The sequence below is a fragment of the Rosa rugosa genome, chromosome 6 (genome assembly GCF_958449725.1).
Source record: "Rosa rugosa chromosome 6, drRosRugo1.1, whole genome shotgun sequence".
Classification (NCBI taxonomy): domain Eukaryota; kingdom Viridiplantae; phylum Streptophyta; class Magnoliopsida; order Rosales; family Rosaceae; genus Rosa; species Rosa rugosa.
Window position 1 is genome coordinate 4,514,168 of NC_084825.1, and position 15,606 is coordinate 4,529,773.

Below are 15,606 nucleotides of genomic sequence, written 5' to 3' on the forward strand. Positions count from 1 at the left end.
GATTCGGGACCCAAGTCTTTGGTATCTGTTCGTGAAAGATCGTCTGCCAACATGGCCATGTTCTAACAACCTTGGCCGGCTTCGATCTTTAGGTGGAAGATTGCCCTCAGTTCTCTGCCGAATTGAATTTTGTCAGTTTGTGCGTTGGATTTGTATGGGTAGTCAAACCACCGACTACTCAATACACGGTTGCAATCCGTATTGTAAAATCAGCTATGCATTTCAACTTTGCTACTCTTGCTTTATTCATATTTTCTTGTACTTTAGATGCAATATTTGCATCTTCTCCATTCGTATTCTTTATTTTCGTTATTGATGCATTTTTGCATCGTATCATTATAATCTTTCAATTTTCAATAAAATACTGACTTCATTTTACTCAAAAACTGTTTAAAATTTAACCTATTAATTATTTTGACCTCGATTATTTACTTTTCTTTTCCCTACACTTGTTTTCAAATGATACTTTAACGCCAAAGAGTGGACTAACGCCAATGTCTTGGCCCCATTGAAATGAAAAGATGTCCTTCTGTCACGTCATCAAGTGACCCCCCAACTCCCGGAGGCGGGAAGAAGAATTTTCCTCACGTCAATGCCCTCTTCACATTGGACTTGGCTTCTCTGCTATAATTTACTTTGCTATAATTTGCTTGGATTTCATCATAGCCGTCAGATATAGTTTTAAGGGCCAGCTGATGCCACATCAAGAAACATCAAGAAGTTTTAAGGGCCAGATTATGCACTTTTTTTTCTAGCAAATTATAGTTATAGCAGAGAAGCCAAATCCCTTCACATTAAGCTGTAGCCTAATGTCTTCCACAGTCCACACCAGCTGAAAGCAATAATTAAGATATTTATCAATCAATGGGAAAGCAAGAAACAACCAGTGTTATAATAGTACACGAAAAGATAGAAGAGAAGCATCCATGCATCCCAATTTATAGATTCTTAACAGAGACAATTACATCTCTACTATTTGTCCTTTTTTTTTTCTTTTTTTTTTTCTAAATCTCTACCTATTTGTCTAAGCCTCCAAGTCTACAAATGACTTAATCAGTCACGAGGATTTATAGTCCACAAAGGAATAGTACATGAAAAGCAAAAATTCTTGTATACACGGCGGTGCAAGTCCACATACAACAAATATGTTTTTCTGCAGCCAATTCATGGATATCAAGGGCAACCCAATTCAATTGATGCTTTATAGTACATGAAAAGCAAAAATTCTTGCATACACGGCGGTGCAAGTTCACATACAACAAATATATTTTTTTGCAGCCAATCCATGGGTACCAAGAGCAACCCAATTAAGTTGATGCTTTATAGTACATGAAAAGCAAAAATTCTTGCATACACGGCGGTGTAACTCCACATACAATAAATATATTTTTTTTGCAGCCAATCCATAGATACCAAGAGCAACCCAATAAAGTTAATGTTTTCCCTTTTCTTCTTGTGCCTATGTCTCAAGTCCTACATCTGCTTTGGAGCTGACACCATCACAGCAAACCAGTCTCTCTCTGGTGACCAAACAATTGTTTCAGCTGGTGAGAAATTTGAACTGGGTTTCTTCAAGGCAGGTAATACTTCAAACTACTACATAGGCATGTGGTACTACAAGAAACTAGTACCAGAGCAAACCATAGTCTGGGTGGCCAATAGGGTGCAGCCAGTCTCTGATAGATTTTCTTCAGAGTTGAGAATCTCAGATGGTAATTTGGTACTGTTTAAGTCCAAAACCCCAATTTGGTCCACAGATGTCAGTTCAAGTTCAGCTTCTTCTATACATGTAGTTCTTTTAGATAATGGAAACCTTGTGCTAAGAGCTGGGTCTTTGCCTTTATGGCAAAGTTTTGATCAACCAGCCCATACTTTTCTACCAGAAAGCAAAATTGGGTTCAACAATGTTACAAAGCGAACTCAAGTCCTGACTTCATGGAAGAATTCTGAGGATCCTTCACCTGGTCAATTCTCTCTTGAGCTAGACCCGACGAGCAAGTCATATATTATAAAGTGGAATAGGTCTCAACAGTATTGGACAAGTGGACTTTGGGATCAAAACAGACATGTGTTCAGTTTGAGTCCCGAGATGAGGCACTATATCTACAATTTCAGCTATGTTACAAACGAAAATGAGAGCTACTTCACCTATACTCTTTATGATGCTAGCATCACATCTCGAATAATAATGGATGTATCGGGTCAGGTTCAGCAACTGTCCTGGTTGCACTCTCAGGGATGGTACTTGTTTTGGTCTCGACCAAGGAAACAATGTGATGTTTATGGTGTGTGTGGGCCATTTAGTAGTTGCAGTGAGAAATCCTTGCCCTTCTGTAATTGTTTGAATGGTTTTGAACCGAAATTGAAGGTGGGTTGGGATTTGCAGGATTACTCTCTAGGGTGTTCAAGAAAAACCAGGCTGCAGTGTGGAAATGTTACTGGTGTTGATGGAATGAGTGACCAGTTTATAGAAATGTCTAGCAGGCTATCATCCGCAGATATACAGTTTCAGAATTTGACTTATGTTTATAGTATGGAAGACTGTGAATCAATTTGCTTAAATGATTGCAATTGCACTGCTTATGGTTATAGCAGCTCTTCTTCTGAATGTTCAACTTGGAAAGGAGATCTGTGGGCGGATGAAAATGGAAGAACTTTATACATCAGAATACCAGCTTCTGATCCCACAAGTAATGTGATGTTAATTGATGTGTGGTGGGTGGCCTTAACTTTGGGCCATCATATGTGTTACTCAAGCCGATATTTTTCTTTTCTCTGCAGGTAGAAAGCGAACCATTGTAATTGCAACAGTCTCAGCAACAGCAGGGTTGCTTACAATAGTTTTTGGCTATTTTTTATGGAAGAATACTTTGGGAAAGAGAAGGTACTTCTACAACTCTCTCTCTCTCTCTCTAGTAATCAAAACAAACACTGAACTCTCAATTATTTTGAATCGTTAGTGAAACTATAAAGAATCTTAGCGCTGCTGGTGTGGAGAATGATACAGAACTACCACTATTCAGTTTAAGGAGTATATTAGTGGCTACTAATAACTTCTCTGAAGCAAATAAACTAGGAGAGGGAGGATTCGGCCCTGTTTATAAGGTAAGCCTTCCACTATGTGCTGCAATTGCAAACACAATTTTCTTCATGAATATGAGTGTTTTGTCAAATTAGTTTCCTTAATTTATAAGTTGTTTTGTTTACCTCAAATTATCTCCAACTTTTCAGGGGATTTTGCCTGAAAATCAAGAAGTAGCCATAAAAAGACTATCAAAGAAGTCCGGGCAAGGACAACAGGAGTTCATGAATGAGTTAAAGCTTATAGCGAAGCTCCAACATACCAACCTTGTCAGACTCTTGGGTTGCTGCATTGAAGCAGAGGAAATGATATTGATGTATGAGTACATGCCAAATCGAAGTTTGGACAAATTTTTGTTTGGTAAATGTTCATTTAGTCATTTCTACTAAGATTCTACTTGATAATATCGTTAATTTAGATTTGGTTGTCAGTCATTTTTCTTCATGGTGCAGATCCATCCGAAAAGACAAAATTGGATTGGGGTAGACGTTTTAGAATTATAGAAGGTATAGCTCAAGGATTGCTTTATATCCACAAGTACTCAAGATTAAAAATCATTCACAGGGATCTAAAAGCAAGTAATATTCTATTGGATGGAACAATGAACCCTAAGATTTCTGACTTTGGAATGGCAAAGATTTTTGACATAAATCAAACTCAAGCAAATACTAACAGGGTTGTTTTTTTTTTTTTTTTGAAAAGTACTAACAGGGTTGTTGGGACCTAGTAAGTGTTTCCAGCAAATGATTTCATTCATGTATTATATTACAATCACTAGTCACTACTATTGCTAATTTCATTGTCATTAGTGCAGCGGCTACATGTCACCTGAGTATGCACGCTATGGTCATTTCTCTGAGAAATCAGATGTCTTTAGCTTTGGAGTTTTGTTGTTGGAGATTGTAAGTGGAAAGAAGAATGCTATTTTCCATCGTTTTGAACGTTCACCAACTCTCGCTGGATGGGTAAGTAAAAAGGCTTGCAAATTTGCAAGGTACTATAAGGTTGAAAATTTCAAATATATTGGTACATTCAGGCAAGAACGGTTATGATCGTGACTATGATTTTTCTTAGGCATGGGACCTATGGAAAGAAGGAAGGGGAATGGAGGTGATTGATGCATCAATAAGGGAAACATTTTGGGCTCATGAAGCTTTAAGGTGTATCCATGTAGGACTTCTGTGCGTTCAAGAATCTGCAGCTGATCGACCTGCAATGGCGTCAGTAATTCACATATTGCAGGGAAATGAAGCTACATCTCTTCCACCCACCAAAGAACCTGCTTTTTCAACACAGAAGAATTTCAGTGCTATTGGTTCTTCTTCTCAAAGGTCTACCAATTATTCAAACAATGCACTCACGATTAGTTTGCCAGAAGCTCGATAGACGTTTCAACAATGTTTCCTTTGTTTGACACATTCAAAGTTAGAGGTATAGCAATCTGTTTTTGTTTTAGTTCCATGACTACTTTTTGGATTTGGTTGTCCTATTTTGAGGTGTGAGTCTTTATGGACCTTAACTGGGGTTAAGAATTTAAACATATTACAAAATGCTCTACAATTAACTAAAATGTAAGAATAAACTTCAAGAACGTTGAACAAATAATTAAATACTTTCTCTTGATTCATTTAGTAAAAGAGTAATAATACATTCTAGTAGACCTCTTCTAGACAAGAATTTCCCCATCATCGCAATCTGGTTTTAGTATTCGACCAAATTGTATGCGATTACAGTGCTTCATATAAGTATACAACAACTTTAGATTAGTAATACTCCCTAGAATAAAGTTCAATTGATTGTTCTCAGTGCTATGTCATTTTGTATTAGTTACACATTAATTTTCATAAACGTAAGGGAAAGTGCTCGACAGGGGGATTTATTTACTATACTTTATAAAGGATTCAGTTTCCAGTCAATTTCTAAGCGAGTACAATCAAATTTACCTTTAACTCTATTTAGAGCTGCTTGCCTATGTTGTAGTAGAGGACGCGACAAATCATTTACTTGCTCTACCTTGTTATCGTCCTTTCTTTTGCGAGGCAAACTCCTTGATAAAGTTTTCCATTTTGATTCAAATGCACATGCTACACAACAAAGAAGAATATTATTTTTATTAAACAAAAGTGTTAATAGCATGAACTGAGAAATGATAAGGCATCAGAGATCAAATAGCTGAGTATAAAAACAAGCTTTTGATCTTTACTTCTGCATAAATGTGTATCAGAGCAAGGATCTTGGTCCAGGAACCAGAACAACCGGTATGAGTAGACATTAGACAAGGGTGTTGAACGGGTAAAGTTCATTAATGTATGGATTTCATTTTATGAAGGCAAAACTATATCCATGATGAAGATGAATCAAGGTGGGTGGATAGAAAATCAGATGGTAAAATCAATGGTTCTATTTCTCAATCTTTCCGACTTGCTCCTATGGAACTAAGGTTGAAAAGATTGAGAAAAATCAGTCATTGAGAACCACTGATGAAGGATTCCTCGACAAGTTAAGGATGAATTAACTTGGTCTGCCTCTGTTGAAAATGTGGAGCTCAGCTTTAAGCCATTCCATCACATGCCCAATATAGAAAGATAAAAGGGACATATTAGCAATTGCATGAAAAAGAGTTTGTCTCTTTGTCATCAAAGGAACCAAAACAATAAAATCCTAATAGCACACTAATCATAAGGCACTCTAATGACTGTAGTTGTCTGCAATAAAAAAGTGGGTCAGACTCATAAGTTGATCACTGTAGTTCAAATCCCTATTGTCTGTATCTAATGGAAGATACTTTCACTAGATTTTAAATAGTTTTGTTAAGAAGATAGTCATATAAAAATTTTCTCCTAGATGGCATTTCTTCACCATCCTTCTGATAATCAAATGGTAAATGATCAACATTTTTGAAAGACTGGCATTCAATATGAAAGTAGAAAGCTTGCATGGGTTATAAGTGGTCCAACTTGGACGGTCATTAACATACCAAGAAAAATTCATACCAGAACTTATCCCACCGTAGAAAGGCAGCCAACAACATCAACGCTCATCCTCTTACTCAAGTACTTTGAAAGACTCTTACAAGTTATCCACTAAAAACCAGCTCAGAATCGATAAAAAAATTTCTTACAAAATATGGATTCCGAGAAACACTCAGATATCACCTCAAGGTAACGACTAACTAGAGCTTCTTTACTGATGTCGAAATAAAGAGGATAATCAAAACTGACCAATCACCCCTGTTGCAGACCATGTAAAAGATAATATACTTCATACTGATACTCCAAAATATGAGTACCTTTGTTGGCCAAAATAATTTAACAGCTGGAGTACTAAACAATCAAATGTCCAAAATGGTCTGAACTCAAGAAAAAATGATGGCTTCTTCATTGGTGGCCACAATATCATGTATGCTGGAATAACTCAAGATCATTGCTTTATAATAGGCCTTAAACTCGAATTTTTAAGCAAATCATAGGAATGTTCATGTGAGAAGCACAAGCTCTTTTATCAAAGTTTCAAACCAAATACCTTCATTTTGGTCCTTGAAACCATGTATTAGGCACGCACAAATCCATGGTCTTCCAGCATGGGATGCCTTTGCCCCACCTTTTAGTTCACCATTGTGTTGTTTCAGACTGCAAAAGAATTTAGAAACTTATCATAAAAAACCTGGCCAAACAACTGAAAATGATTGCCAGAAATCACTCGAGTCTATAGTGAAAACGCAGTCATAACAGCATAAGTATGTACTTTTCAATACAATTAGAAGATAAACACAATCAACAGGTGCACCTTAAGTAAATATGTGAAAAAGGTCTAAAAATGCTGAAGATAAACACAATCATAACAGGACAAAATTGCACGCTACAATAGATCATACGACAACTACAGAGGCAAATCTACCCAACATGATAACAAATGTCAAGATCAATATCATAACCACATCTCTGCTCCAGCCGCAACAAATTAATGCTGGTAATCACACAATTTAGTGCATACAGTGACTTATCCGCATGAACAGGTCAATAACAATCGTTTTATCAAACTGGAAAGCAACTAGATAATTTCTAAAACGAAGTTGGAGATATCTACTATCTATTCATTTCAAAACTTGGCAGTTGGCATAATACATAACCAATGGAATGCCATTCACTGCTTTAATTGACTACCTTCTCATTCTTCTCATTAGCTAATAATCAAGAGAAGCATCATTGAACACGAACCCAATTCTGAGAGCGAAAAAGAAAGACAAATTGCTAAAGAACATGGCCCATATAAACACCTGAAAACCCAAAACGAACAAGACCCAGGTAATACTCTGTCGTAAATCTATCAAGTAGCTCATGAAAAATGAGAACTTTGAAAGACCCAGATAGCAATTCGTTCCTAAACTTATCAAACAGCTAATGAAACGGATAAATTCGAAGGAACCCAGATACAAATCTGTCCTAAATTTATCAAACAGCTAATGAAAACAACAAAACTGAAAGACCCAGATAGCAATTCAGTCATACCGGCGAGAGAAATCGGTGGTGACACCAACGTAGGTCTTGATGGGTGCATTGGTGGAAAGGATGAGATACACAGACCAAGACCTCGATTTTGGTTTTGATTTTGAGGGAGAATTCGATTTTGCTTCTGATTTGATATTGGGTAGTGATGTTGAACATGGTAATAGAATTGAGGAGGGGTGAGGGTTTGGGAGCTTTACGGAAGGGAATGTTCTGGAGAGTCGTGTCATCATTTCCGATCGGATCCCCTTTGCAAGCTTTGAACTTTTCGAATTATATATATACACAACTAAAGGTGTGAAAGAACCGTTGGGTGGGCTTTTCTGTTTTCAAATTTGATCAGCTAAAGAGGAGCTAGAAATTTAAGCCTTGGATGCTTTTTTTTTTTTTTTTTTTTCCATGAAAGATTTAACTCTTTCATTTTTCTTGATCAAAAGCTGAAAAGATAACTTTGGTATGAGGAAAAAAAAATTGAAATAGCCCTCGGGTTAGCTCAAGTGATACAGGTACATAGTTGAATTATAATTAGACTAGATGACAGGTTTAATTATTTTTATTGTCCGAATTTTGAAAGTACCATTTGATCTAAACCGTACGTAGAATTGAGATATTGGTGGATTGACTGGATTCCATTACAAAGGTGAAAAAATAAGATTAAATGATTAATCAAAAGCAAGTTATTATTTCGTAGACCAATAATATTAGCTCGGTTTAGTTTATACAATAGAATAATTTTTCACCTATATGAAAATGATCAAGTGATTTCAGAATTTCTCATGTATCCAACGAAAATTTTATTCCCCTTGGTGTTGGTAAACATATGATAGGAGGGAACCGAGAGTAATTCTCTTTATTTCATTCTCATTACCGAGTTAAACTCAGAACAGAAATGTGGTTTTGGGTCCAAACCTGTAGATTCTTTTGGTGCAAATGCATTAAAGCTCACAGCTTTTAGAGTCTGCAGAAAATCAAAAGGAAGAGGAAGTTTGCACAAGAATAGGCAAACATATATTATAGGAAGGACGATTGCATCAGAGCTCAAAGGCCACAAAAACAGAAACCAGACTGGTTTGAAACGACAGAACACAAACGATACCCATTTAATTTCTCTTTGGAGTCAATGCTTGCTCATCTACCATGTCATATATCTCTTTTGGGGCTTCAAGGCATTCATTACCTTTCAGATTTTACATTGAAGAGACTTCTGCATTTCCTGTTCTTCCTAAGCTTAGGTTTCCTTTTCTTTCTTCAGTTTTTTTGTGCCAATTTTGGTCTCCCTTATAGGGGTTTTCATTTTCTTTTTCCAAGTTTATACCTTTATTTCTAGCAAACAAAAATAAAAATAATCTGTGACTAAAAGAGTATCAACTGATCACATGTAAAAACACCATAAGAAGTATGTATTTGCACTCACAAAGACATCGTAGAGTTTCATTGCGTCTACTTTTTTACTTTTATTAACCAAAAGACAAAAATTCTGAATAAGTATAAAAAGCAACTGCCTCCAAAATTCAGACCAAAAAAAAAAAAACTGCCTCCAAAATTATTATTTGTGACTGCAAAAGCGGTGAGCCTTTAAGAGGAAGATATCTAATTATCCATTTGCATTCAGAAATTAAATACACCCCTTGTGTTACATTATGTATGTTTTGCCTCTATTCACCCAAAAGCTAAAACTTTGAAGCATATGAAGGTAATAACATCCTCAAATGGCTTGTACAGTACCAGTGGCAGCATTTTTTTCAGGTCCTAGCTTGATGTGGTACTCACTGGTAAGCCAAAGATTGAAGCTAGTCCCACTGCAGGTGCAAAAACTCTTTTCAAATGCTATGATCAATTGGAATGTGATTGGAGCATTAACATGTCTGCTTTGAGTAAAGGATGATCCTGCATGTGTTACTTAATTAAAGATATACTTCTGTTTCTCTCAAATGTTACTGATATCTGTGGTGATTTCTGTAATGGGATTTGAACGAAATTGAAAAGAAACAATTGACTTGTTGAGGTTATAGCAATCGATATGGCAGGTCTTTGTCTATGGTGAAGTTGGTGAAGTTGACAACTCTGTTGCTTATGGATCCATATCGTGAAGGGGTATGCAGTTCTTGAATCCCAAGGCCCAAAACAAAACCATCTAGCAGAGACAAGAAGCAACGGCTATAAGAAAATTATAGCTCGCTCACTGGTTTTTCCAGTCTGCACAAAATAAAAAAAAATAAAAAAGGCAGAGCAACTTTGCACAAGAAGAGGCAAGCAATATAGGAAGGACAACTGCATATAATAGTTTACAGGCCACAAAAACAGAAACCGAGCTCAGGAGTCAGACCTGCTGGTTTTATATTAAATATGAACGAGATAGAGTTATTGCTCAGCTAGGTTTCTTCTTTGTGTGTATGTCCTTTTGGACATTACTCAAAGCATTTATATTTGGAGTCAATGCTTACTGTGTACCATGTCCTTATGCTCACTTCATTCAGCTTTATTCTTTTTTATCTATTTTTTTTTCTTCTCTTTTGTTTTTGTTGGTTTACATATTTATTTTGGGGATTCAAGGCAGTCCTTACTTCTGCTGCTGCCTCAGGTTCAGACCCTACTTTACTTTCTCATTCTTACTCTTCTTCTTCTTCATCCTTATATTTCCTTGGAACTAGCTAATTAAGGGAATTCTAATTTTAATCCTCAGAGTTTAACTTGGAGAGAGAGTTCTGTATTTCCTGTTCTTGTTCAAAACTTCAAGGTCAGTCCTTTCCCTTCTTTCTTTAGTTTATTGTAGGGGTTTGCATTTTGTTACTCCAATCTGCTTCTGTTATATATGTACCAATTTTATACCTTATTTTCTAGCAAAAGTTGAGCGTCAAGGGTTGTAACTAGTGAAAGAATTGAGCCTAATATCAAAACTCAAATCACTTTGGAAAATAGTATAAGTAGAGCATATGAGCAAGGTATATAAATATGTAATTGCATTCAGAAAGATACCCTTGGGGTTCATTTGATCCAAGCATATATATGAAGCCATTGCCTTAAAAGCTAATTTTACATCTACTCATCCTTAAGTTTCATCATATCTATTTTGTAGCTGTAGTATGCAAAGCTAAAAGCTTTGAACTGGCATTAGTATATATATGAAGCAACTGCTTCCAAAAAAAACTTATATGTGACTCAAATCTTGACTCTAAACTAAATCCAAAATAGCTGTAGGTATCATCTTCAAATGGCTCGTTCAGTACCAGTGCCCGCCTTTTTCCAGGACCTTGTTGGTGATTTCTCTGAGAAACTGGTAACATCTTGTCCTCCTTTTTTGGTTTTCAAGATATTTCCAACATTCACGAGTATATAGTTCTCCTCAAATTTAATTTAGGATGTATTAGAAATTCACAAATCCATATCTTTTTAGTGTAATCCATGTCAATTGTATGATTTTCATCTTCTATTATATTTAATGTGTGATACTGAATCATGAGTCCATATCTTTCTATATAGTACATAGCAATTGTCTTAGTTAAAGTGGTGTTATTTATCAAAATTATGACTGATTATGGAATAGTAGTGACATAAAGCTCAGGTAAAAGAGGCATTTCTAACATGATCTGACCTCCTTTGCTCAATGAGTCGATGGATCAGTGGTAGAGTTATCTAAAAAGCTTGTAAATGACCAAATTGTCATGTGTTGTAAAGTTGTAAACAAATGAAATTTTTGTTGATGTAAGAATTATTGATTGGTTCTAAGAACATTGATGTTTTCTGAGAAGCAATTACATTCTTGTAGAAAATGCCAACAGCTTTTGTCAACCACTTCAATGGATCAGCACTTTGCAAACTTCGAGGCCCTAGTGGAAAGTGCTGGGATGTAATATTGGAAGAGGAAAATAATGATATTTTCTTCCATAAAGGCTGGAATAAATTTGTGAAGGATAATTTTTTGGAGGAAGGACACATTTTGGTTTTCAATTATGATGGCAATTCTTGGTTCAATGTGACAATCTATGATAAAAGTGCAAGTGAAATGGACATGGAAGCAGCCAAGATAAGGAGAAGTACTGGTGATCTTGATGGTCAAGGGAGTAAGTTATAGTTTGCTTTACTTGTATACAAGACCAGACAACCAAGTTTTTTCCTTATCTGCCAAGTAATTTACATTCTTCTGAAATCGTGTTTCAATTTGGTACTGTATAGGGGATTATGTCATGCCTGGGGAGACAAGATTCAGAATCATTGAGTTCAAATCAGAGCATCTTTGCTTTAAGAGAACTATGGAGAAGCACAGACTGTATCAGCTGGTAAGTAATAAGTGGTCATACCCAATGAATAAGCTAATTATGTTTCTAAAACCCTTTTCCCTGTTATGATTGGAAAAATAGTAATTCTTTTATTTTGAATGGAATGCCTTAGTACAAGAATTTTCAATCATTTGAGTGAAAATTAAAGTTCCATCACCTGTGAATCAGAAGTTGTTCTTGAAAGGTCTTCACTTGTCAGCAGAGTTTTCTTTTATTTTATCTTTGTTCTTTTGTCATCAACAATGTCATTGTATATTTCTTATGTTTTGTCCCCTGATATCAAATATGTTCCAAATTGTAGACCATTCCTATAATAATAGTCAGGGCTAAGGGGCTCATAAGCAAGCGGACTATAGAGCTTCGGGATCCAAGCAACAGATCATGGCCTGTTAAAGTGACTCGCGTGGAAGATGGTCGTTTACTTATGAACAGAGGCTGGCGTGCTTGTAGCAAGTGGAACCAGATTAAGAAAGGGCACACCATTGTTTTTGAGTTTGTGAAGGGACATGTGAAGCTACACATCGTTAGAGCTGAGGGGTGTGATGTGATACTCACAGGTCCTAATGTCGTAGATTGAAGCTAGTTCCCACTGCAGGTGCAAAACTCTTTTCAAATGCTGTGATTAATGGGAATGTGATCAGAACATTAACTTGTCTATTTTCAGTAAGGTTATTTTTCATTTCCGAGACGCTTCTATTCCTCTTATGTATTAGTGATTGTTGTTTGGTATGTTCTGTAATGGGATTTGAATGCAATTTGAAAAGAGATAATTGACTAGTTGCTATTTGAATGGTCCCATAATGAGGGGAAAGAGACTTACTGTAATTACAGATTTACAGTTGCACTGCATTTCTACACGAATCTGTGTGTATGATCACTGTGTATTACGTGATCTCTTGTACGCTTTCGACTACTACTAATAAAATTATCATCATTTCTGCGTAAGGAAAAAAACTTGTGAATGCTAAAAAACCTGAACATTTGCTGGGTGGAGTAGGGAAATTTGGGGTTGACAGTAGTACCGTCACAAAACTATAACCGTGGAAGATATCATACTAATCAAAGAATATGTTACAATTTACATTTAATATCTACATTATCTATGAAGATATGTTTCTGGGTTTCATGACTTGAGCTCTAATTTCCCAAAGTGAGAACTGATGCATGTCAGAGCTTATCCTGTCCCAGAGTGAGAACTTGGATCCAAAAAAGCGCACCTTCACCGACTTTTTGATCCATCTCTGATGAATTCTAAGTCCCTTGCAACGTTAATCTTCACACTTTCTTGGGAATCAAGCAAAGGTAATGCGACTAAACCCTCAGACTCTAGGTTTTTGATCCACCCACGCAATAAGTAATTCACAACCTGTATAAATGATGATTAGTCTTTTATGAACACAGAAGTAAAGCAAATGATGCCAAAGAAAATTAATCGATTATGAAAATAAGTGTCTAGGAAAATTTAAAACCAAAAACTAATATGGTAGCATAATATATGAAGTTGGTCCAATTCCTAATAGCTTAATCCTCCGAGATCTATGTTTGTCAAACATGGTATCAGAGACTTGGTTGCTTGGAGGATAGAAATATAACAGACTAGTTATGGTAACAATTCTTGCATTACTAGCTATTGAATGGGAGACTGAAAAACATATTATAGGAAGAGGAAGAGGAAGTTTGCACAAGAATAGGCAAACATATATTATAGGAAGGACGATTGCATCAGAGCTCAAAGGCCACAAAAACAGAAACCAGACTGGTTTGAAACGACAGAACACAAACGATACCCATTTAATTTCTCTTTGGAATCAATGCTTGCTCATCTACCATGTCGTATATCTCTTTTGGGGCTTCAAGGCATTCATTACCTTTCAGATTTTACATTGAAGAGACTTCTGCATTTCCTGTTCTTCCTAAGGTTAGGTTTCCTTTTCTTTCTTAAGTTTTTTGTGCCAATTTTGGTCTCCCTTATAGGGGTTTTCATTTTCTTTTTCCAAGTTTATACCTTTATTTCTAGCAAACAAAAATAAAAATAATCTGTGACTAAAAGAGTATCAACTGATCACATGTAAAAACACCATAAGTACGTATTTGCACTCACAAAGACATCGTAGAGTTTCATTGCGTCTACTTTTTTACTTTTATTAACCAAAAGACAAAAATTCTGAATAAGCATAAAAAGCAACTGCCTCCAAAATTATTATTTGTGACTGCGAAAGCGGTGAGCCTATAAGAGGAAGATATCTAATTATCCATTTGTTCGTGTCGGAATTTGGACAGGGTAATGTCTATGACTTTTCAAACCTTGTACATGTAAGATGCGTTGAAAAGTCAAAGATAACGACGACAAAATAATAAATGTCGAACAAAAATGTTCAATCATACATTACAACTAAATAAATCTCAGCCTCGACTTCCAAACCTCATTACTCGAATGTCGTGGGTCTTAGAATTGGAAGGTCACTCTTATAGCTCGGTCATCACCCAAGCCTGCAATGTCATGATCGACCAGCACTGTGATTACACGCATTTTTATGCGTATAATTATATCTAAAACACTAGAAATAAGTTAATCCTCAAGTCAATTATTAAGTAATTAATTCATTTTTATTATTTCGTAGGAAATAAGCGGAGTTACGAAATCGAGACAACCGACACTAACAAATTTTCTTGCTTGTTACCAGTTTTCTGAAATTTTCTCAAACTTGCAGCTTATTGTTGCAAACAATTGATTTGAGAACCTTTACACTTATTTTTCTGTCCTCGATCTTTAGTGAGTCGGATTAGACATGCAAAGCATGCCTTGAAACTTAACTTCAGTTCGAAAGGCTTAGAACACTTATTGTTTGTTCTGTTGTCTTTCTACCATGTTTTGAACTTCCAAGAACAATAGAGTAGAATTCTTTCACAATCTTGAAATCATCTTTGCATCGTGTTCGAGTAATCTGTAAAGAAATTTTACTTATTGATTGCAGCATACTTTCCTATGTTTTCTTTTTCTTTTTTACTGTGGAGCTGAAAAAGTTATCATCATATGATGCTCCACTTATACTTCGTCTTCTTGAAAGCTTTATTAAGGAATTTTCTGCTTGTTAGTGCATCATACGCAAACTTTAGGTCCAGGGTTCATTGACTTGGCCATGTAGGTAGTACTTATTATTGGGCCAAGTTGCCTCTGGGTGTTAAGGAATGATATTTATGTGGTTTTTCTATCTCTTGTTATTTATTTCTTTTATTAATCAAGTTTTAATTAGTATACATTTAATTGTTCTTGGGGAATTCTCTAGCAACTACAAAGTACAACGTCTTTACTTTTTTGCCGAAAGGAATCTTTGAACAGGTAACTTGTCAATGAATATGATTATGTTGGAACTAATTATACGCTAGACCAGATATTAGAAGTGTTTATAGAAGACAACCTCTATCGTTGGTGATGAAGCTCTGTATCTCCTATAATTTTAGTGGTTTCTTGAAGATCAAATTGATTTTAGGAACAATGTTTTTGTTCTTATTTAGTTGCTGAGAAATTGTGGGGGAAAGTGCATTATGAAGGTCTTGAAATTGTTTACTTGGTAGGTTGGAGTGGTGTTGAAGAGTGAGGCTATTCGAATGGTCGATGGGGCAGACCTTGATTTGGTACGTACTTTGCTACTAACTCATTTTATTTTATTATGAACGTTGTTATCTACTGCATATAGATTTTGCATGCATTTAAATCATGCTGGCTGCCATAGGTCTTGGT

General features: G+C 35.9%; 4 protein-coding genes across 10 annotated transcripts in view; 2 read left to right on the plus strand and 2 right to left on the minus strand.

Annotated features, from left to right (window-relative positions):
- The first annotated feature begins 1,077 nt into the window (after nt 1-1,077).
- Nucleotides 1,078-4,297, plus strand: LOC133715970 (G-type lectin S-receptor-like serine/threonine-protein kinase At2g19130). Of its 6 annotated transcripts, XR_009849282.1 has the most exons (8): nt 1,078-2,690; nt 2,782-2,884; nt 2,961-3,105; nt 3,232-3,442; nt 3,535-3,748; nt 3,785-3,808; nt 3,892-4,047; nt 4,157-4,297. XR_009849282.1 is itself a non-coding variant. In XM_062142687.1 (7 exons), the coding sequence occupies exons 1-7, from the start codon at nt 1,436-1,438 to the stop codon at nt 3,986-3,988; spliced, it is 2,049 nt and encodes a 682-aa protein (XP_061998671.1). In that variant the 5' UTR covers nt 1,078-1,435; the 3' UTR covers nt 3,989-4,125. The 6 variants fall into 6 exon arrangements, 5 of the variants coding, with proteins under 5 accessions (XP_061998671.1, XP_061998672.1, XP_061998675.1 ...); XM_062142687.1 differs by lacking the exon at nt 4,157-4,297 and having other exon boundaries at nt 3,892-4,125; XM_062142688.1 differs by lacking the exons at nt 3,785-3,808; nt 4,157-4,297 and having other exon boundaries at nt 3,535-3,588; nt 3,897-4,125.
- Nucleotides 4,218-7,920, minus strand: LOC133715971 (structure-specific endonuclease subunit slx1). 2 transcript variants are annotated; one of them, XM_062142693.1, is made up of 4 exons: nt 7,591-7,920; nt 6,605-6,711; nt 5,026-5,166; nt 4,218-4,361 (listed from the first exon to the last, which is right to left on the minus strand). In XM_062142693.1, the coding sequence occupies exons 1-4, from the start codon at nt 7,818-7,820 to the stop codon at nt 4,312-4,314; spliced, it is 528 nt and encodes a 175-aa protein (XP_061998677.1). In that variant the 5' UTR covers nt 7,821-7,920; the 3' UTR covers nt 4,218-4,311. The 2 variants fall into 2 exon arrangements, with proteins under 2 accessions (XP_061998677.1, XP_061998676.1); XM_062142692.1 differs by lacking the exon at nt 4,218-4,361 and having other exon boundaries at nt 4,676-5,166; nt 7,591-7,917.
- A 2,274-nt stretch (nt 7,921-10,194) lies between these two features.
- Nucleotides 10,195-13,021, plus strand: LOC133714502 (B3 domain-containing protein At4g01580-like). The gene is made up of 5 exons (XM_062140620.1): nt 10,195-10,324; nt 10,786-10,864; nt 11,354-11,648; nt 11,761-11,864; nt 12,166-13,021. The coding sequence occupies exons 2-5, from the start codon at nt 10,799-10,801 to the stop codon at nt 12,439-12,441; spliced, it is 741 nt and encodes a 246-aa protein (XP_061996604.1). The 5' UTR covers nt 10,195-10,324; nt 10,786-10,798; the 3' UTR covers nt 12,442-13,021.
- Nucleotides 13,022-13,029: 8 nt separating this feature from the next.
- Nucleotides 13,030-15,606, minus strand: part of LOC133714501 (pheophytinase, chloroplastic) — a 34,255-nt gene continuing 31,678 nt past the window's right edge. The window contains exon 6 of the mRNA XM_062140619.1: nt 13,030-13,230. Coding sequence (XP_061996603.1) covers nt 13,084-13,230 — 147 coding nt within the window. The 3' untranslated portion in view covers nt 13,030-13,083. The remainder of the gene's footprint in view (nt 13,231-15,606) is intronic.